Raw genomic sequence first — 21,667 nt, 5'->3', positions numbered from 1 at the left:
AGCGCCCCTGTGTGGTTGTTGGGGAGCTCAGAGGTTGAGGTTGGAGGGGGCCTCCTGTGAACCCGTGACTGCTAAGTAGGAGAGAACCAGCTGGTCCACAACTGCAGAAGAGCACACCATGGGGAAGTGTGGGAAGCCTGAGTCCCCCTGCTGTGTGTCCCCGATTGGTGCCCTCCAGTGTCTTCAGGGGAAAGCCGATTGGATAGTCCCGGTGCTGAGTCATCGGGAACACCCATCCTGTGGCTCACCCCTTGTGACGCAAGTCTTTCTCACCAGTCAAGGAACTACAACCCCAGGACTGCATCCGGGCTGGCTTTAGCTCAGCGGTTCCTTCGACAGTGCATTGCTTTCGATCCTCTGCATCTGGCAGAGCCGGTTCGAGACCCGCGGGCGCTCCCCAGCCCTTTTGTGCTGGCCAGGCACTGCATATTTTCCCTGTATGTATATTTTTTAAAGACATCATCCATAATAGTAACAAAATTATAAAGTACCTCAGAAGGAGTCCAACAGGAGTCATATAAAACATGTATATAGAAAATTAAAATTTGACTTAGAAACATCAAAGAAGAGTGTGTTAACCCTCCTGGCACCTCACAGACCCCACCAGCAGGAGGTTCCCCAGGGCACAACATACTGGTGGCTGGGTGGAAGCAGTTGTTTCTCCCTGATCAGAGGCTGTATAGTCTTTTTTTTTTTGAGACAGAGTCTCATTATGTCGCTCTTGGCAGAGTGCCGAGGCATCTCAGCTCACAGCAACCTCAAACTCTTGGGGTCAAGTGACTCTTCTGCCTCAGTCCCCTAAGCAGCTGGGACCACAGGCGCCAGCCACAATGCCTGGCCATTTCCTTGCTGTAGCATGCCCAGGCTGGGCTGGAACGCGCCAGCCCCGCTGTACGTACATGGCCAGCCCCATAACCGCTGAGCTACAGGCGTGAGCTGAGGCCGCGTAGTCTTGCTTCTCACTTCTCTCCATGTGCCTTCCCAGGTACCGTCACACCTTAGTGCTTGGCACTGCCCTATGTGGACCTTAAATATTGGCCTCTACCCTCACAGGAATAAAGAAGGCATCCATAATGCCAGGGAGATCCTCACCCGCCTGGGAGTGGAGCCGTCTGATGACGACTGCATCTCAGTCCAGCACGTGTGCACCATCGTCTCGTTTCGCTCGGCCAACCTGGTGGCTGCCACGCTAGGCGCCATCCTGAGCCGCCTGCGTGATAACAAGGGCGCGCCCAGGCTGCGGACCACGGTTGGTGTTGACGGGTCTCTTTACAAGACGCACCCACAGTGAGTCTGCCCTTTGCTGTCATTGAGACTTCACACCCATGGGGGGAGGGACCTTTTCCAGAGGTTGGACTTTGGTACCCATCGAAGGCTGAACGGTTAATACTTGCCCACCCTCAGCTGATCCTCACCTGTGTTCCTTCTGTACTCTGTCATCATCTCACCTTTACAGAGGATGTAGCAGGGACTTCTGTAGCTGCCAGGACCTCTGGGTGGAATGTGTCTGTATCTTGTCTACATTTAATCTGGAGGACCTTCATCCTCATTATAGCTTGGGTTATAGGTGCAGTACTCAGGTTTCTGTTTCAGAGTCTCCTGTTAAAATCCTCAAAACCTTCAGACATTATTATTATTATTTTTATTTTTTGCAGTTTTTGGCTGGGGCTGGGTTTGAACCCGCCACCTCCGGCATATGAGGCTGGTGCCCTACTCCTTTGAGCCACAGGCGCTGCCCCAGACATTATTTTTCGTATCTGAGAGCCAGCACAATGTGAGTTGTAAACAGTCCCCGTTGCTGAGGTGGGGCTGCTTTGTCATGCTGGGTTCTGGTCCCCTGGGTGCCCAGGCCATCCCCCTGTGCTGGCTGATCTGTGTTAGAAGCCCCCTTGACTAGTAAGAACTTGGTTCATACCTTTTAAAAAGGCCAAAGGTAAATTCTAAATCTTTACTTAGTAAGTTTTAATGAAGCCGGGTGCAGTGGCTCACATGTGTCATCCTACCACTCTGGAAGGCTATGGTGGGTGGATTGCGTGAGCTTAGGAGTTCGAGACCAGCCTGAAGAAGAACAAGACCCCCGTCTCTACTAACAGTGGAAAAACTAGCCGGGTGTCATGGAGGTTGCCTGTAGTCCCAGCTGCTTGGGAGACTGAGGCAAGAGGATCACCTGACACAAGAGGTTGTAGTGAGCTAGGCTGAGTGCATGGGATTCCAGCCTGAGCAAGACATAGTGAGACTCTGTCTCCCACAAAAAAAGAAAAAAATAAGTTTTTATGATAATTGCTGTGACAGGATTTTTTCTGTACAGGACCTCAGGTTTTTCCCGCTATATGTGCAAAGTACCTTGCAGAGACTGCACCTTCATGCTCTGCTCTGTGTTGCTCAGAGGGGTTAGGTAATGTTATCTGCCAAGTTCCTAATTTTGTTATTTATTTACTTATGAGACAGAGTTTCACTGTGTTGCCCTCAGTAGAGTGCTGTGGTGTCATAGCTCACAGCAACCTCAAACTCTTGGGCTTAAGCGATTCTCTTGCGTCAGCCTCCCACAGAGGTGGGACTACAGGCACCCGCCACAACACCCCGCTATTTTTTTTTTTTTTGTTGTTGTTGTTGTTTAAAAGGCCCCAGCCAGCTTCGAACCCACTAGCCCCTGTGCATGTGGCCGGTGCCCTAATCACTGAGCTACGGACGCTGAGCCTAATTATGTCATTTAAAAAAATATTTTGGGCAGAAAAGTGTAGGAATTTGCAACATCACTTTAAAACTTTTTTTTTAATTGTGGTAAAATAGACAAAAATGACCATCTTAATCATTTTTAAGTGTTCAGTTCAGTGGTGTTAGGTACATTCATATTTTCTTTTTTTTTTTTGTAGAGACAGAGTCTCACTGTACCGCCCTTGGTAGAGTGCCGTGGCGTCACACAGCTCACAGCAACCTCCAACTCCTGGGCTTAGGCGATTCTCCTGCCTCAGCCTCCCGAGTAGCTGGGACTACAGGCACATTCATATTTTCATGCAACTCTACGAGCCTTCTCTCGGACTCTTTTTTTGTCTGTGATACCACATTTAAAAAAACAACTGATTAAATGTTTTTCATTTATAATGTATACTTAGTGTAGAAACTGTAACAAAAAGTAACAAAGAGAACAGAAGCGTTTCTTAGTCCCACCCCTTCGAGGTGAACACGGTCAATACTTCGGGGAACTGTTTTTCCTGTTTCCTTTGGCAGGCAGCCTTCCATACTGTCCTCTGTTGTCCTTCTGTACAAGTCCTGTCCTCAAGTCCTCTTTTAGCCACTAAGAAACATCCAGACTTTTGAGGGAGAGGGAAGAGCCAAGTGAAAATAAAAAACAAGAGCAGTTGTTTATGGAGCCCTTCCTCGTTCCAGTTACTAATCTAAGCATTTTATTAGCGCCTTTAGTTCCTTCCACATCACCGTCAGTATATATTGAGACCCTCATTTCCTTCAAGGTCACCTGCTCAAGGTCATCTGACATGGGAATGGTGGTGCTTGCCCTTGGCTTTCAGATCTGACTTTCAGCACTGTGCTGTTGACCTCCATGCTGTATCATCTTTACGTGGTGAAGAACAAAATCTTGCATTTTTTGTATTCCATACACATGTCATAATGAGAATCCTCTTTTGAAATGTGCCGTTGTGGGCGATTTCATTTTTCCCTTCTGCCTGTCTGCATTTGCTAACTTTTCTATAGTGGATGTTGGTGACTAATGTGATGAAACAAAGTAGGGTAGAAAATCAAGTTAAAGAATGGAGAAAGAAAGGTGGGGAGAGGTCGCCAGCAGGTGCTCATCCATCTCCCCTCACCCCCAGGTATTCTCGGCGATTCCACAAGACTCTGAGGCGCTTGGTGCCCGACTCCGACGTGCGTTTTCTTCTCTCGGAGAGTGGCAGCGGCAAGGGGGCCGCCATGGTGACGGCAGTGGCCTACCGCTTGGCTGAGCAGCACCGGCAGATAGAGGAGACCCTGGCTCACTTCCACCTTACCAAAGAGATGCTGCTGGAGGTGAAGAGGAGGATGCGGGTCGAGATGGAGCTGGGGCTGAGGAAGGAGACGAATGACAAGGCCGTGGTCAAGATGCTGCCCTCCTTCGTACGGAGCACTCCAGATGGGACCGGTGAGGGCCTGTTGGGGGCTGACATGCCTCTCCTGCTCATTTTAGGGACCAAGTTGCAGCAGGGCTGGGCGGAGGTTTTGTTTTCCAGTGGATGCATTTGCACCGGAGCTGCATGATTTTGCAAGAGCTGGCAACTCACTCAAATCTGTTTTCTATTTTTACCACTGATGTGTCATGTGTGTGACTTGGGGCTAAATGAGGTTGGACCTCCTAGGCAGGTGTTATCTCCAAAGGCATAGCCCTGCTTAGAGTGTTCTTGTAAGAATGAAGCTGGGCAAATGGCACAGCACTGAATAGGTTCTCTCATAAACACAATAAACCAGCAGAAGGGTAAATACCCATGTGCCCTTCTTAAATCTTGATAGGGCGTGTGTAGTAGACAGGGACATTCTACTTTAATGCTAACCTTAGTGGTTCTTCTTAGAGCTGAACACAGTGGCCAATCTGAAGAGGTTTTGGGGTGAGCCCTCGGAGTAATGAAGATTTATGATAGGAATATGTCCTATGTGCATTATAAACCACTCTCAAACTTAGAGTGACTAAAAACAACCACCATTTATTACTGTCTGTGGGTTAGCTGGATGGTTCTAAAGCTCATCAGGGCTGGGCTTGGCTGACGTCTGCTGGACTCTTTCCGCATCTGCAGTAAGATGGTGGGTCAGCTGGAAACTGATCTCGGGCAGCCTCCTTCACATGTCTGGCAGTTAGCAGTAGGGTCCATCTTTTGGTCTGTTTGGGAAGAGGAATTACATAGACATAATGCAACGACGGACAGGTACAGGGAAGGGAATGACTGTAGCCATTTCTACAAATACTTCGCACATTGACATAATATTAATTTTTTTTTTTTTTTTTTTTTGAGACAGAGCCTCAAACTATGGGCCTGGGTAGAGTGCTGTAGCATCATAGCTCACAGCAACCTCCAACTCCTGGGCTCAAATGATTCTCCTGCCTCTGCCTCCCAAGTAGCTGGGACTACAGGCGCCCACCACAACACTCAGCTATTTTTTTTTGGTTGCAGCTGTCATTGTTGTTTGGCGGGCCCGGGCTGGATTCAAACCCGCCAGCTCAGGTGTATATGGCTGGCGCCTTAGCCACTTGAGCCACAGGTGCTGAGCCATAAATATTAATTTTTATGTGAGGTTTTTTCTTAAAACCAGGGCATTGTTGCTAGGCTTTTTAGTAACCATGATAATGTCTGTTTATGGTGATAGTTCACCCAGGGGGCCTTTGTGGTTGGTGACCCAGGGCCATCCCCTCCTCTGCACCTGTGCTGTGTGCTGGAGGCAGGAGTCGCAGCTTCCCCCTGTATTCGGCATGGGACATCTTTTTTGGATGAGTTCTCCCCTGGAAGGTCTAGAGTCTTAGAGTTACTGGCTGCCGAGAAGCACGTAGCTGTTTTTGAGATTCTTTATGTTCTTGACTGGGACAGAACATGGCGACTTCTTGGCCCTGGATCTTGGAGGAACGAATTTCCGCGTCTTGCTGGTGAAAATCCGCAGTGGGAAAAAGAGAACGGTGGAAATGCACAACAAGATCTATGCCATTCCCATTGAAATCATGCAGGGCACAGGGGAAGAGGTGAGTGGCGTTTGTGGCATGTTCTGACCAGAATCCTCCTTGTGATCCCCAGCTATGCATTTGTGTCCTTGTGGCCACAAAGCATGAGGCACTTTAAGCCATGCTTGGCTTAGGATGCTCCAGTGACAGGGGAGATCTTGGGGTGAGGGGGCTGTGTGTGTGTCTGCACATGCGTGTTTATGTATGGGTGCACACTTGTACATGTGCGCTGCAAGTATGAAACCACAGAGAGCATGGTAGTTCTTTCTTTTCTCTTGCAGCTGTTTGATCACATCGTCTCCTGCATCTCTGATTTCCTGGACTACATGGGGATCAAAGGCCCCAGGATGCCTCTGGGCTTCACATTCTCATTTCCCTGCAAGCAGACCAGTCTGGATGCTGTGAGTGCCTATCTCCCAGGCATCAGTCCAGGGGCAACTCTGACTCCTCTGTGGCCAGGAAGGGCTGGCTCCCAGGTCACAGTGGGTTGACCAGGCTTTGAAAGCACTTGCCTCTGTTCATCCAGGCAAAAAGAACCTCATCCTCTTCTGTGTTCCCTGTTTTTTTATTGTTCCCTCGATTATGGCATAGCCTACTAAGTTATTAGTGACTGTGATTTTCTTTTTTTGCTAGTAAGTAGTGTGCTCCCTGAGCAACCACCTGTATCCCCACACAGCCCCCCCACAGTATCCAATCAGAGGAGATAAATGTCTATTCAGTAAATGGGATGAGACAGGGCCCAAGATCAGAGGTGGAGCGCCTGCTGAGCACTGAGTGCTGGGCTCAGAGCTGCAGTTTACAGCTGCTGTCCCCTGGGCACCCACAGTTTACTGGGAAAGCCAAGTCCTTAGTCCTTAGTCGTCACCTCCAGCAGTGAGTAAGGGCTGGGGGGGAGGGGCGGGCAGGAGTAACCCATGTTGGTGCAGTCACGGTGACGGGGCAGAGTCTGGGAAGCAAGATAGAGCCTGTGCTATTGGAAGAGATGCAAGGAGCTCTGTGTGCCGCAGGAGCTGCTAGGGTGGAGGCCCTGGAGGTGGCCTTAGGCTGGGATTTAAGGCTTGTTTAGTAGCACTCTCAGAGCTAGGGAGGGCCACCTGCCTGGGTAAACCAGTTTATCCAGTCTTGTTGCTGACTTGGAACTTTTTTCCTCCAAAACCCTTTTAGATCTCAGCAATTGGATCTATATAAACATGTTTTTTGGACGTTTTTAAACATCCAGTGATTTTTTTTGTTTTGTAGAGACAGTCTCACTTTATCACCCTTGGTGGAGTGTCGTGGCATCACACAGCTCACAGCAATCTCCAGTTCCTGGGCTTAGGCGATTCTCTTGCCTCAGCCTCCCAAGTACCTGGGACTACAGGCGCCCACCACAACACCTGGCTATTATTTTTGTTGTTGCAGTTTGGCTGGGGCTGGGTTTGAACCTGCCACCCTGGGTAAATGGGGCCGGTGCCCTACTCACTGAGCTACAGGCGCCACCTGTGATTTTTTTTTTTTTTAAAGCAGTTTGCTTATACTTTCACTTCTATTTGTCCTAGTGAACACACACTTGTGGGTTTTTTTCCCCCCAGCAAGTGTTTTAACTTCAGTCTGATGAAACTGAAAATTTACTTTGGGTCAGGGGTTCTCAACCTGTGGATGGCGACCCCTTTTAACTGTATTAAAGGTTCGTGGCGTTAGGAAGGTTGAGAACCACTGCTTTAGGTTGTAACAGTGTTCCTGAAATCTTAGATTCCTTTGGTTATGGTGTTAGCACACTCTTCTTCAGGGGAGCTAGTGGTTATACCCGTAGTAGTGTTTGCTGAGCGATGTAGAGACAGCTTGTGTGCTTCGACCTCTCCATCTGTGAAACAGGGATCGTTTCAAATGCCTTGGGAGACAGTGAGGAGGGGGCCAGGCCTGGAGAGCTCTCTTCATGTGTTGTTGGTTTGTAGGTCAAATGTTACAAGTCCTCAGCAGTTGTTGACTCAGAAGGGAAGGTGTGACATTTTTTATTCTGCCCCCAAACGTTAATTACAGAGGACTCTTCTGGTTCCTTTCATGTTTCAGGGAATCTTGATCACCTGGACAAAGGGTTTTAAGGCAACTGACTGCGTGGGGCATGATGTAGCCACCTTACTAAGGGATGCGGTAAAAAGGAGAGAGGTAACTATTAAAAGAATGTTTGAAGAAAATCTTTTACTGTTTTTTGTTTGTTTATAAAAACTTAAAAGGATTCAAATATAGAAATACGTGACCTGCATTATAAAAGCTCCCCATTTTCTCTCTTAACTGCTGGCTATGAACCAGGGTCCGTAGTTTTGGATCGTTAAAGGATGGTTTTTTTTGGTGTTTTAAAAAGAAATTTGAAGTTATGACTCCCACAGAAATTGAACAGAGAAGTGGACCTTGAGATCCGTGCCCAGCCTGGAACTCTCAGTAGCCCTTGGTGGTGTTGAACACAATAAATTTCACAGAATGCACGAACACTGTACAGCATGTAAATATCAGACATAGCCACTCTGTGACCATGATTGCTTTAGAGAAGAGTGAGACCACTCTGTAATCAGGTCAGGACTTGGAACATAATTATAGATTTGCCCCTGATTCCTGGGTTCCCAGCAGCATCTAATCCAGAGCAAAGAGCTTCTTTAAACTTTAGCCCAAACCACAATACAGGCCCAAGTTCTTTTTTTTGACACAGAGTTTCACTTTGTTGCCCTTAGTAGAGTGCAGCTCACAGCAACCTCCAACTCTTGGGCTTACCAGCCTTCCAAGTAGCAAGGACTTCAGGCAGCTGCCACAACACCCAGCTATTTTTTGTTGCAGTTGTCATTGTTGTTTAGCTGGCCCGGGCCACGTTTGAACCTGCCATGCTGGTGCCGTAACCACTGTGCTATAGGCACCGAACCAAGAATTTCTTTCTTTCTTTTTTTTTTTTTTTTTTATATTGTTGAGACAGAGTGGCATCACTATGTCGCCCTGGGTAGAGTTCCGTAGCATCACAGTTCATAGCAACCTCCAACTCTTGGGCTTAACTAATTCTCTTGCCTCATAGACCCAAGTTCTTTAATAGTTCCTTTCTAGTACTTCCTGAGAGGTGGCATAGGGTGTGTTCTGCGTTGCAGGGAGTCACTAAGCTCTACTTTGTTCAACCACAGGTGCATTTCTTGTGGTTTTTGGCTGGTGAGCATTGAAAAAAACATAAAATGGAAAATTCCAAAGATTTTATTTAACTCATTAATTAATGAGGGAAATTTTTTTAAAAAAACAACAGTTCAAATGACAATCTGAAGATCAGGCAGATAGTTTAGACAGTCAGGGAGGCTAAAATGCATGTGTGTGTGAAAGGGCCCTGGGTTGCACTTGGCAGGGTGTTCTAGATAGCATCTGGTATTTCCTTAAAAAGCTACCTGCAAATCTATTCCTGCTCATTCTACAACTATTAATGTTAGTTATATCAAAACATCACACATTTTAAACATGGGAATCAAACCATGCATATAACATTACAATTTGCTTTTTTCATTAAATATAAAATCTTGTCTCCTCACCACATAGAGGCCAATCTCATTCTTTTTCCTGGCTGCACAGGATTTGAGTGTGTGCCTGAACTGTGGTTTGCATCACCCTTTTTGATCTATATTTGGATTGTTTCTTCGGTCTGACTACTGCAAGTCATGCAGTAAATATCCTTGTACATATACCTGTGTGCCCCTGCATGACTGTTTCTAAAGGACAGAGTTTGAGAAGTGGATTTGATATTTCCATTTTGTCTTCTGAAAAGTTGTAACTCTTTAAATTTCCAAGCGAAAGGGCTATTTGGACATTGCCCCTTTTCCTCAGTGCCCTCCAATACTCAATGCCATCTGTAAAATGGGTCAGGTAGCTGGTGTTTCATTAGTGAAGGAGCATTTAATTACCCTCTTACAGGCTAGGAAGAAAATTGTCTTAGATTCTGACTACTGTGCAGCAGACTGAACTGGCAGGTTTCATGTTATGGCAGAGTGATCACAATCTTAAAAATGTGTTCCTTTCTTTCCAAAGGAATTTGACCTGGACGTGGTGGCTGTGGTCAATGACACGGTGGGCACCATGATGACCTGTGCTTACGAGGAGCCCACCTGCGAGGTTGGACTCATTGTAGGTGGGTGTCCTGGAAGATCTCTTTCTGTGGGGAAGGGAAGGCTGGTGTTTTCCTGTTTTGTGGGCCCTTGACCCAGCAGCTCAGTCCTCTGTGTGGGACCTCTGTTGGTTAATACCATCCCCAGACCACATCCAGAGTTCAGTGCTGGATGGGGAGGCCACAGAGTTCACCAGGGGACTCTTAGCTCCCTGACACCCCCCCAGGTGCTGCACATTGATTGTGATCAGACTATTAAGAACTGAGCTTTAGGAATGAGGTCCCAAAAGGCTCTCATGGCTTGAGTGGATAGGAATGGGTACCTAAAGCTGGCCTGGACATCATGGCAACTCTCTGGAGGTTGTACGTAGGGGGCTCCGGGCAGGTATTGCAGCAGGGAGTCTGAGGCTGGAAAGGAAGCAGAGACCCCCTTTTTTCCTAACCATGCTGAGAGCTAGAAAGGGGCAAGGTGGATTTGGGCTTCATTTCGCCTTTAATAGCCACTGTGTTTGTGAGTGGTCCCAGCCCTCAGACAGGGTTGCAGAGGGGTTATCTGTTGGCTGTGCAAATTGTTCCCTTATATTCCAAACACGTGGAGGGGCTGGGCCTGAAGCCTACTGATTTGGGCTGTGAGGCAACCATTTGTCCTGTTGATTCTGCTCAGTGTCAGAAGATGTTGGGAATGACCCTGGACAGGTTCTAGCTGACACCTACAGGCTCTACCTGTCCAGGGAGAAGTGGCACCCTTGCTACTGGATCATTTGTTGAATGTCTACAGATTGGGATGAGGCAGTGGTGGGCCACCCTCCTCGTGCCCGAAAGACCTGGAGGAGACAGAGCCTCACTGTGTTGCCCTGGGTAGACTGCTGTGGCCTGGCTCACAGCAACCTCAGACTCCTGGGCTCAAGCCATCCTCCTGCTTCAGCCTCCCAAGTAGCTGGAAGTACAGGTGCCTGCCATAGCACCTGGCTATTTTTCTCTTTTTAGTAGAGGTGGGATCTCACTCTTGCTCAGGCTTATCTCAAACTCCTGAGCTCATGCAAGTCCCAGGAAGACCTTTTCATTTTTCACTGGTAAACCACTTTTGGCTTCTGTTGAAATTTAAGATACTTGCGAGGGTTAGTTTGGGGCCTGCTTTAGGGCTTTGTTTCTTCCTTTCATTGCAAAGCTTTCTCTGCCTAACCGCTCCCATTCTTCTGGCTAGGAAGGGCTTAGGTGTGAGATGCCAAGCCAGAGTGACACAGCAGTTCTCCTCATCTTCCCACCTGGGAGGGCAGGCCTGCCCAGTTGAGATGTTCCCGCTGTGGACTCCAGCCACAATCAACGCCACCTTTTCTTTCCTCTGTAAATGGATCTTTGCTCAGAACTCCCATGAGCAGGAAGCGTGGTTTACGTGTTTGGGCCTTCTTTGTCCTCCCCCAGCCTCTTCCGTTTCTGGAATTCCTCCTCTCAGTTGTTTTTCTTTTTTGAGATAGTCTTACTTTGTTGCCCTCAGTAGAGAGCTATGGCATCGCAGCTCACAGCAACCTCCACCTCTTGGGCTCAAGAGCAAGCGAGCAATTCTCTTGGCTCAGTCTCCCAAGTAGCTGGGACTACAGGCACCGCCACAATGCCCAGCTATTTTTTTTTTTTCAGAGATGGGCCTCACTTTTGCTCAGGCTGGTCTAAAACCTGTGAGCTCAGGGCAGTCTGCCACCTCGGCCTTCTAGAGTGCTAGGATTACAGGTGTGAGCCACTGCTCTCAGTTTTAACCATCAGAGAAAGGGAGCTGAGAAAACAAAAATAATTCAGTTACAGTCTTTTAATTCTACTTGAGTTTCTTTAGGGGGGATGTCTTTCTTTGTTTTCCTCTGATGAACATTCACCTACCTCCCACCTAGATGGGCAGACAGTACTCCCCCATCTGTTGAGTGAGACAAGGCAGTAATCTCAAGCTTGGATGTCATGGTAACTAAGAGGATTTTGAAAGTTTTAGAAACTTTCTCTTGGGCGGTGCCTGTGGCTCAGTGAGTAGGGCACCCACCCCATATGCCGAGAGTGGTGGGTTTAAACCCAGCCCCAGCCAAACTGCAACAACAACAACAACAAAAAAATAGCTGGGTGTTGTGGCGGGCGCCTGTAGTCCCAGCTACTCGGGAGGCTGAGGCAAGAGAATCACGTAAGCCCAGGAGTTGGAGGTTGCTGTGAGCCGTGTGACGCCACGGCACTCTACCGAGGGCAGTAAAGTGAGACTCTGTCTCTACAAAAAAAAAAAAAAAAAGCTTTCTCTCAGCTTCCCATGGACTGGGACAGCAGATAGTTCATGGCCCTGCCCAGGCCCTTGGTGAGCCCCACTTTGCATAGCCCTACTCAAGGGAGCACAGGAATGGAAATCAGAGGCTCCTCAACCCCTGGAAAACATATGCCGGATTTCATGTGTGCAGTTTGTGGGTACACCCTTTTTTCTCAGGAGAATCATCAAATTTTCCTAAGTCTGTAATACTAAAAGGCTAAAAGGTGAGGAACCATTGCTTTAGAAAAGATCTGTGTGCATGGAAAAAAAAAATACATATTTTTTTCTTCCAATCTGAATATTGTGGAAAATTCTGCCATTGAAGATAACAGTGCTTTATTTTAAGACCATCTTCTATTAAAATAAATATAGCTCTCCCTAGACAGGTAAACATGAGGCTCTGGTATAAAGTAAATTAATCAAATGTGCTCTGGGTGATTTAACTCAGATTCTCTGTTTATGTTTCATTATCCTGGAAAACTTTGAGAAAGCAAAACTATTCTTTTTTTCATTTATAAAACATCCCCCTTACCTGTGGAATCCGGGCCCCAGGCCCCAGGCCCAGTTGCAGGCCCCCCGGTGTGGTGGCACAGCTATTCATTGTTCCCTTGTGTTCTCAGGGACTGGCAGCAATGCTTGCTACATGGAAGAAATGAAGAACGTTGAGATGGTGGAGGGGACCGAGGGGCAAATGTGTATCAACATGGAATGGGGTGCCTTTGGTGACAACGGGTGTCTGGATGACATCAGAACACTCTATGACAGACTGGTGGATGAATTTTCTCTAAATGCTGGGAAACAAAGGTAACTTGCCTGGTAGAGAAGCCACCTAAGGTCAGGATGGGGAGAGCATTTGGCTGCATTTTCCTTGCAATGGAAGAAGTTTCTTACAGGAGTGGGTCTGAACATAGGCTTGAAGACTGGTCCCTCTGGTTCACTCCTGACCTTGGCTTTTGGTCTAAAGGTAGCAGAAAACTGGTAGATGGGCCCCCAGCATGGTATAAAATGGCCTGGGGGTGGCACTCGTGGCTCAGTAGATATGGCGGCCACATATACCGAGGGTGGTGGGTTCGAACCCGGTCCTGGCCAAACTGCAACCAAAAAAGTAGCCAGGCGTTGTGGCAAGCGCCTATATAGTCCCAGCTACTCAGGAGGCTGAGGCAAGAGAATCACCTAAGCCCAGGAGTTGCTGTGAGCTATGATGCCATGCACTCTACCGAGGGTGATAAAGTAAGACTCTATCTCTAAAAAAATAAAATGGCCTGGGGTTGATGTTCTGTCTGGGAGTCTCCTCTGCCCAGGTGACAGTGGCCACACTCTTATCTCAGTGACCTTTTTCAGCATGGAGGTTTCTGGCCTGTCTTTCTCCTTGCTCTGTGTTTTCTTCCCTGTCAGAATAATGGAGGTGGGGATATTTGGGGTGCAGGAGATGGAGTTGCAATGGTTCTTCCTCCCAGAGCCTCCAGCACCACCCAGTGGCTGCATGGAGCTTTGCAGCTCAGGTCTCAGGTACTTTGAAATGGCAGTGTCCGCCCAACTCGGAAATGAGATGAATGACCTTTTGTCTCAAGTCCCCAGGAATCAGGCTGTCCTCTGCTGCAGCCAGGACTAGCCAGTCCCAGTTGTATCCCTAGGAGCAGAAAAATGGTCCAGAGTAGCAGATCTCATGAGTTGTTCCCCAGCTGCCCTCAGCTGTTTGCCTTTTCTGGATGCCATCTTTGCTGCCTCTAACTTACAATTTTCTTTAAATCAGCTTTTTTTTTTCTTTTTGAGACAGAGTCTCACTATGTTGCCCTCAGTAGAGTGCTGTGCTGTGGCATCACAGCTCACAACAACCTCAAACTTGGGCTTAAGTGTTTCTTTTGCCTCAGCCTTCCTAATAGGTGGGACTACAGGTGCCCGCCACAATGCCCAGCTATTTTTGGGTTGCAGTTGTCATTGTTGTTTGGCAGGCCTGGGCTGGGCTCCAACCCACCAGCTTTGGTGTATGTGTCTGGCATTCTACTCGCCAAGCCAAATCAGCTTGTGTTTTTATGTAAATTAAATGAGGGAGGGAAAAGGGAGGGGGAAAAGGTGTGCATGGAATATAGTGAAGAATGGCATCGTTCAATTCTCCCTAATATTGTCACCACCAAAGAGTCTTAACTAAGATGCCCTTTGTTATAAAGGGAGATCAGCAAGTGTGGGGAGGGGTTAAAGACATGTCAGCACCAAAATGAGGAATGGGGTGGGTAATGACAGTTCTGTGACTCATATTTCATTTCCTTCTATGGACCACATGAAATCTTCTGAGGAATCCTGGAGTATTTGTATTTCATTGGTCCTCTCAGTTTGGGGACACTGGGTATAAGTGTGTGCTGTGGAAACATTTAAATCCCTTGTTATTTCTTGAGGCCCTTGAGCATGGAGAAGGTAAAAATCCCAAGAACAGGTTGCCCTCCCATATGTGGTGGCCACCCGAATTCTCCTTACTGCATGGCCTCATTACTTTTGTTTGCTTGGCCACTACTCTGAGTGTTTGCAAAACCTTAAAAAAGTCTTGTCTTCTTGTCCCTTAAAACTCAGCCCAGTCATCTGCTTATCAGCAGGTATGTATTTCACTGAGGGCTTAATGCTTTGCAGTGCTATGCCCTGGGGACTCAGAGCTGAGTGTGACTCTCATTCCCTGTCCTTCTGGGGCTGTCACTGCAGTGGTGATGTGAAGACTGAGAAGGGTGAGGTGTGTGTGAGCCCAAAACAGGTAGAATACAGGATGGGGAGGATGACAGCCTTTCCGGAAGTGGTCTTGGGGCTGAGAGCTGGAAGTTAGGTAAGGAGGGAAACGAGTCTTACAGGCAGGCACGAGAGCTTGTGGTTTTGTTTCTGGTGTGTGCAGGGAGCACAGGGTGGGGTACCCAGCTGGCTGCTGTCATTGCCCTTAAAGGGCAGTAAGAGACCTGGACTGACTGTGAGACCAAAGCCTGCCAGTCCCTCTGGCCACTTTACGTAGATAGCTCACTGCCCTCCTCCTATCTCAGGTATGAGAAGATGATCAGTGGTATGTACCTGGGCGAAATTGTCCGCAACATCTTGATCGACTTCACCAAGAAAGGATTCCTCTTCCGAGGGCAGATCTCTGAGCCGCTGAAGACCCGGGGCATCTTTGAGACCAAGTTTCTGTCTCAGATTGAGAGGTGAGTGGGAAGGGTTTCCCTGCCATCACCCATCCGTGAGACGTCACCTGGTCAGTGGATTTTGGTGGGGGTAGTAGGGACCTTAGAAGACATTTTAAGCAATTTGTGTGGGACTTTTCTTTCCTCTGATATAGAAGGTCCTGAGCATTTATATATTGATACTATATAATTTTTTATAAATTATTTTCCTTTTATCCATTCTTCGTGTTGGGGCATTATATTGATTTCTTTGAAATTGGGTGTGCATGTAGGTTATATGGATCCCGTTTCAGTAAAGGTACATTGCAAATACTTGTATTGAAGGGGCGAACTAGAAGCTGCCCTTGATTCATCTGAAAGGCAGCCTGGGGTGGCACACCCCAGGACCACCTGGTAGCGGCATGTCCCTCAGCAACTTGTTCTACCTTCTTCCTGCTTTTCTTTTGTGGAGGAACATTTGCTGTTTCCCAAGCCAGGCTGTGTGAGAAGAAAGCAACTGGACAAACACCACCTTGTTCTTAGGATGGTCACAGTAACCTTCTGTAGGCTCTGCATAATAACCCGACAAAGCCTGGGGGTGGCGTTCGCCCAGGCAAAACCATTGTTAATTGTGGAGTTGGGGCATCAAGTACATTCACCTGGGTGTGGAGCCGTCACCACCATCCATCTCCAGAACTCTTTTCGTCTCAAATTGAAGCTCTGTACTCCACCAAACACTTCACTGCCCATTCCTCCCTCCTACCAGTCCTCAGCAGTCAGCATTCTGCTTTCTGTTTCTATGAATTTGACTGATCTAGATATTTCATAGAAATGGAATCAGACAGCATTTGTCCTTTTGTGACTGTCTTACTTCACAGAGCATGATGTCCTCATGTTGTAGATCTCAGAATTTCCTTGTTTCTTAAGACTGAATGGCACTCCATTGTTATGTATATACCTTTTTTTTTTTTTTGGTTCTGAGACAGAGTCTCATTCTGTTGCCCTTGGTAGAATGCTGTGGCGTCACAGCTTGCAGCAACCGAGATCCTCCTGCCTCAGCCACCTGAGTAGCTGGGAATTACACGTGCCACCACAACATCTGACTAGTTTTTCTATTTTTAGTAGAGACAGGGTCTCAGTCTTGCTCACACTGGTTTTTTCTTTTCTTTTTTTCTTTGAGACAGAGCCTCAAGCTGTTGCTCTGGTTAGAGTACTGTGGCATCACAGCTCACAGCAACCTCCAACTCCTGGGCTTAAACGATTCTCCTGCCTCTGTCTCCCAAGTAGCTGGGATTACAGGTGCCTGCCACAATGCCCAGCTATTTTTTTTTTTTTTTTTTGGTTGCAGCCGTCGTTGTTTGGCAGCCTCAGGCTGCATTTGAACCTGCCAGCTCAGGTGTATGTGGCTGGCGCCTTAGCTGCTTGAGTCACAGGTGCCGAGCTGGAGAAAGTTTTTTCAAACAGTAGCAAAGAAAGGAATCATAAAGGAAAAATTGCGAAATGTAGCTACATGGCTTGTATAAGTTAAAAAAACATTGGTAATGAAACTTAAAAGCAAATGGTGAACCTAGGAAGCCATGTACATGTGACAAGGTGCACAGCATGGCATGGTGGGCTTTGGCAGATCTGGGCTTAGACCTGCTCTGCTACGCTGGCTATGTGCTCCCAGCCTCAGTTTCCTCCTCTTTAAAATGGGAATAATCACATATGCATTGACTGGTTGAGGAATAAATGAGGGAATGTATATAAAACATCTGTCACCTACTCGGGAGGCTGAGGCAAGAGAATCGCCTAAGCCCAGGAGTTGGAGGTTGCTGTGAGCTGTGTGACACCATGGCACTCTACCAAGGGCGATAGAGTGAGACTCTGTCTCTTTTTTTTGTTGTTGTTGTTGAGACAGGGTCCCACCCTATGCCCCTGAGCAGAGTGCAGTAGGTGTGGTAGCTCACCGCAACCTCAGACTCTGGCTGTAGGCACCCCGCTGCCTCAGCCTCCGGAAGCCGCTGGGATTACAGGTGCTCGCCAAGGTGCCCGCCTGGGTTTTTCCATTTTTTTTTCAAGAGTCGGGGTCTCGCTGTTGCTCAGGCGAGTCTCGAACTCCTGAGCTCAAGCGATTCTCCCTCCTCAGCCTCCCACAGTGCTGGGATTACAGGCGTGAGCCACCGTGCCCGGTGAGACTCGAGACTCTGTCTCTTAAAAAAAAAAAAAGCAACACCTGTCACACAGGAAGGCTGACTGGTTGTGTCACTGTGGTCATAATCACCAGTCACTGCCGTTTCTCTTACTTTAATACGACCAAGACAAATATCTCAAGAGAAAAAAAGGGACACAATAGGTAGTTTATAGGGCCCGTGAACATCATCTTCACCACTAAGAGGAGAATGCAAATTAAACCATAGTTGTGATGCCATTCTTTTGAAATTATCAAAAGTTTTAAAAACTGATCCTTTCTGGCAAGACACGGTGGCTCATGAGCTCAGGAGTTCCAGACCAGTTTGAGCAAGAGTGAGACCCCGTCTCTTCTAAAAATAGAAAAACTAGCCGGGTGTTATGGTGGGCACCTGTAGTCCGAGCTACTTGGGAGGCTGAGGCAAGAGGGTTGCTTGAGCTCAAGACTTGGAGGTTGCTGTGAGCTGTGATACCACGGCACACTACTGAGGGTGACAAAGTAAGTTTCTGTCACCAAAAAAAAAAGATTCTTTCCATTGAGCCAGACAGAGACTGATAAACAGAGCCAGATACTCTGCTGGTGAGAGAGTAAATCAATACAATTTTTTGAAAAGCACTTGGTAATATATTTCAAAATCCCTTTGACCCAAAAACGTATCCCAAGGGAAAAATATCAGAGTTGCCCACAAAGATTTATGAACAAGAAACTTCATAAATATTACTTTATAATGGCAGAAAATTGCAAATAACTGAAATTTCTCCAAACTGGGCTAGGCACCCATAGCATAGTGGTTAGGGTGCCGGCTACATAAACCAGGCCTGGTGGGTTTGGACCTGGGCCGGGCCTGCTAAAAAGCAACAATGACAACTGCAACAACAGAAAAATAGTCAAACATTGTGGCAGGCACCTGTAGTCCCACTACTTGGGAGGCTGAGGCAAGAGAATTGCTTAAGCCCAAGAGTTTGAGGTTGCTGTGAGCTATGATGCCATGGCACTCTACTGAGAGTGACAAAGTGAGACTCTGTCTCAAAAAAAAAGAAAGAAAGAAAGAAAGAAAAAAATTTCTCTAAACTGGTTAAATAAATTATGGAGCATCCCTAGAGTAGAATACTGTGGCAGCTGCTTCCAATCCTGTTCTCAGATATATGAAATAAGAAAAAAAGAAATGCATGCTCGGTGCCCTAGCTCAGTGAATAGGGTGCCGGCCACATACACTGAGCTGGCAGGTTTGAGCCCAGCCTGGGCCTGCTAAATAACAGTGACAACTGCAACCAAAAAATAGCCGGGCATTGTGGCAGGTGCCTGTAGTCCCAGCTACTTGGGAGGCTGAGGCAAGTGAATCACTTAAGCCTAAGAGTTTGAGGTTGCTGTAAGCTGTGATGCTACAGCACTCTACTGAGGGCGACAAAGTGAGACTCTGCCTCGAAAAAAAGAAATACAGTCATATATAAAGGATAATTCTGTTTTGCATATCATGACAGTACCATTGTTTAATGACATCTCGGAAAAATAGATTGGAAGGGAATACGTACATTAAGGTGTTGACAGCATTTTCCTGGATGTTGGGCTTGTGAATAGTTTTTTCTTTTTGAGACAGAATCTCACTTTGTCGCCCTTGGTAGAGTGCTATGGCATCATAACTCACAGCAACTTCATACTCTTGGGTGCAAGCGATTCTCTTGTCTCAGCCTCTCTAGTAGCTGGGATTATAGGCGCCTGCCACAATGCCCGGCTATTTTCAGAGATGGGATATCGCTCTTGCTCAGGCTGGTCTTGAACTCCTGAGCTCAAGCAATCCACCCTCCTTGGTCTCCCAGGGTGCTGGGATTTCAGGTGTGAGCCACTGGCAAGGATTGTGAATAGTTTTAATTTCCTAATTTTTATTTTCCTAGATTTGCCAAATCTTTACAACTTAACATGTAATATTTTGGGATCATTAAGAAAGATGTTTGGAAGGAAAACAATAACTACTGTGTTTGTGGATAAGTGCAGTGATTTGGGACTGGTCCTTTGGAGTTGATCCGGCCACATCCAGACCCCTGGCCTTTTGTCTGCCACAGTGACCGGTTAGCCCTGCTCCAGGTCCGGGCCATCCTTCAGCAGCTGGGTCTGAATAGCACCTGTGACGACAGTATCCTCGTGAAGACCGTGTGCGGGGTGGTGTCTAGAAGGGCCGCACAGCTGTGTGGCGCAGGCATGGCTGCAGTGGTGGACAAGATCCGCGAGAACAGAGGTCTGGACCGTCTGAATGTCACTGTGGGAGTGGATGGGACGCTCTACAAGCTTCATCCGCAGTGAGTGGGCCTTCCGGTGGGATGGGCAGAGCTGGCTGGGACGGCGAGTTCCCTTTAGGGTTAGAGCAGCGGTTCTCAACCTGTGGGTTGCGACCCCTTTGGGGGTCGAATGACTCTTTCACAGGGGTCACCTAAATACATCCTGCATGTTAGATATTTACGTTACGATTCATAACAGTAGCAAAATTACAGTTATGAAGTAGCAACGAAAATGATTTTATGGTTGGGGGTCACCACAACATGAGGAACTGTATTAAAGGGTCGCGGCATTAGGAAGGTTGAGAAGCACTGGGTTAGAGGAACTGTGGCTGTGTATCCAGGGGTTGGGGCTTGTCTGGGATGAGGTAATAAACCTCTCCCTTAGGGAGGCAGGGAAGTGGCTTTTGTGACAGTGTGAGACTGTCTCACAAACACACATAAAAGCATCTACAGTCACCGCTTGTTTAGAGACTGCCCCTCACTGGAACGCTCTTTGGGTGCTGGGCGCTGGGGCTGTTGATGCTGGGGGCCTCAACAGGCTGTGGCAGGGCGCGAGTCATGGTTATTCCTGTGTGCTCTCCCGAAGTGACCCCGTGCATAAGTCACTTGGGCCTGCCTTCTCCGCTCAGGTGCAGGCCCTAGCATCCCTCTTGGTTTCCAGGTCCCCTCTGAGAGCCCCAGGCCCTGAGGGTGGGGTTTGTGAGTGTGCTGTTCCTGCCCTCACCTGCAGAGCTGCACAGAAGAGGTGGCCCTCCTGCTGAGGACTCTGGTTAGGAGCTGGGCTGAAGCCACGCTCCTCCCTGTCATTCTGCATGTCATTCTTCTTTTTGTTGTTGTTGCAGTTTTTGGCCAGGACGGGTTTGAACTCACAGGTGTCGCCCTGCATGTCATTCTTTTAAGCAGCCTCCCCTCCCTCCTTGTTTCCTTCCTATTGTTGGCTACAGAAGGCCCCACCTGTCATGTGCTTACATCCCATAAACCCATTGCAACATTGAAAAAGCCCAAGTCGACCATTGCACATCGGGGCTGTCTTTACTTTAGTGTTGGGGGTCACCCCCATTCTCTTCTCATCTTCTGCTACCTACGTTTACCTTCTACTATGTTTTTTTGTCCTTTTTAGCTTCTCTAGAATCATGTACCAAACTGTGAAGGAACTGTCACCAAAGTGTAACGTGTCCTTCCTCCTATCTGAGGACGGCAGTGGCAAGGGGGCTGCCCTCATCACGGCCGTGGGCGTGCGGTTACGCGGAGAGACGAGCAGCTAAGAGCCCCGGACCCCCAGCCTGCTGTCCCTACAGCACTTCTCTCTTTGAGTGGCGACCCCCGCCCCTCCCAGTGAGCTGTGCGTGCTGGGAGCTGCCGGCACCTGAGCCTGCCATGGCCACAGAGGGGAGGAAAAGAAAATCCAACTAATGGCGCATAATATAGGGTACAAAATAGAGTGTGTGCTGTTGATAATATCTCTCACCTGGATCCTCCTGACCTGCCCTGCCACTGTGCATGATCTGATTTCCACCCGGTCCCCACGTGTGACGTGTCGTGGCTTCCATTTCTACTGTATGCATTCATCCAGCGGAGTTATTTATTGGCACGAGATGGACAGTCACACCACCTGACAGGCCTTCTGGGCCTCCAAAGCCCGTCCTTGGGGTCAGTCCCTCTTCCTGAGTGAAATGTATTATCACCAGCAGACACTGCCGGGACCCCTCTCCTGGGGCATGGCCTGAAGGCGAGTGTGGACATAGCATTAGCCGCTTCCTCCCGTCCCAGCACCCACTGCGGCCCGGCGTCCCACTGGGATATGGCATTGCCACCGAATCGTGTGTCCATGGAACCAGTCCTAGCCACGTGTGACAGTCTTGCGTTCTGTTTGTCTCGTGGGGGGAGGTGGGCAGTCCTGCGGGAAAATGTCTTGTCTCCATTTGGGTAAAAGGAACCAATCAACAACCTGTGCCATCACCAGAACTTCCCATCGCTTTTGTGAGCCATGTTGTATGACCTAGTAAACTTTGTACCAATTCAAA

At 48.0% G+C, this 21,667-nt stretch overlaps 1 protein-coding gene across 1 annotated transcript in view; it reads left to right on the top strand.

Annotated features, from left to right (window-relative positions):
* HK1 (hexokinase 1) overlaps positions 1–21,667 on the top strand; it is an 89,443-nt gene extending 67,776 nt beyond the window's left edge. Inside the window, exons 9-18 of the mRNA XM_053586603.1 lie at positions 1,054–1,287; positions 3,831–4,135; positions 5,568–5,716; positions 5,977–6,096; positions 7,745–7,840; positions 9,722–9,821; positions 12,690–12,873; positions 15,087–15,242; positions 19,431–19,664; positions 20,764–21,667. Coding sequence (XP_053442578.1) covers positions 1,054–1,287; positions 3,831–4,135; positions 5,568–5,716; positions 5,977–6,096; positions 7,745–7,840; positions 9,722–9,821; positions 12,690–12,873; positions 15,087–15,242; positions 19,431–19,664; positions 20,764–20,908 — 1,723 coding nt within the window. The 3' untranslated portion in view covers positions 20,909–21,667. The remainder of the gene's footprint in view (positions 1–1,053; positions 1,288–3,830; positions 4,136–5,567; positions 5,717–5,976; positions 6,097–7,744; positions 7,841–9,721; positions 9,822–12,689; positions 12,874–15,086; positions 15,243–19,430; positions 19,665–20,763) is intronic.

Source organism: Nycticebus coucang, chromosome 3, assembly GCF_027406575.1.
Source record: "Nycticebus coucang isolate mNycCou1 chromosome 3, mNycCou1.pri, whole genome shotgun sequence".
Classification (NCBI taxonomy): Eukaryota; Metazoa; Chordata; class Mammalia; order Primates; family Lorisidae; genus Nycticebus; species Nycticebus coucang.
Note: the sequence above shows the minus strand (reverse complement) of the source record. Positions and strands in the feature narration are given on the sequence as shown.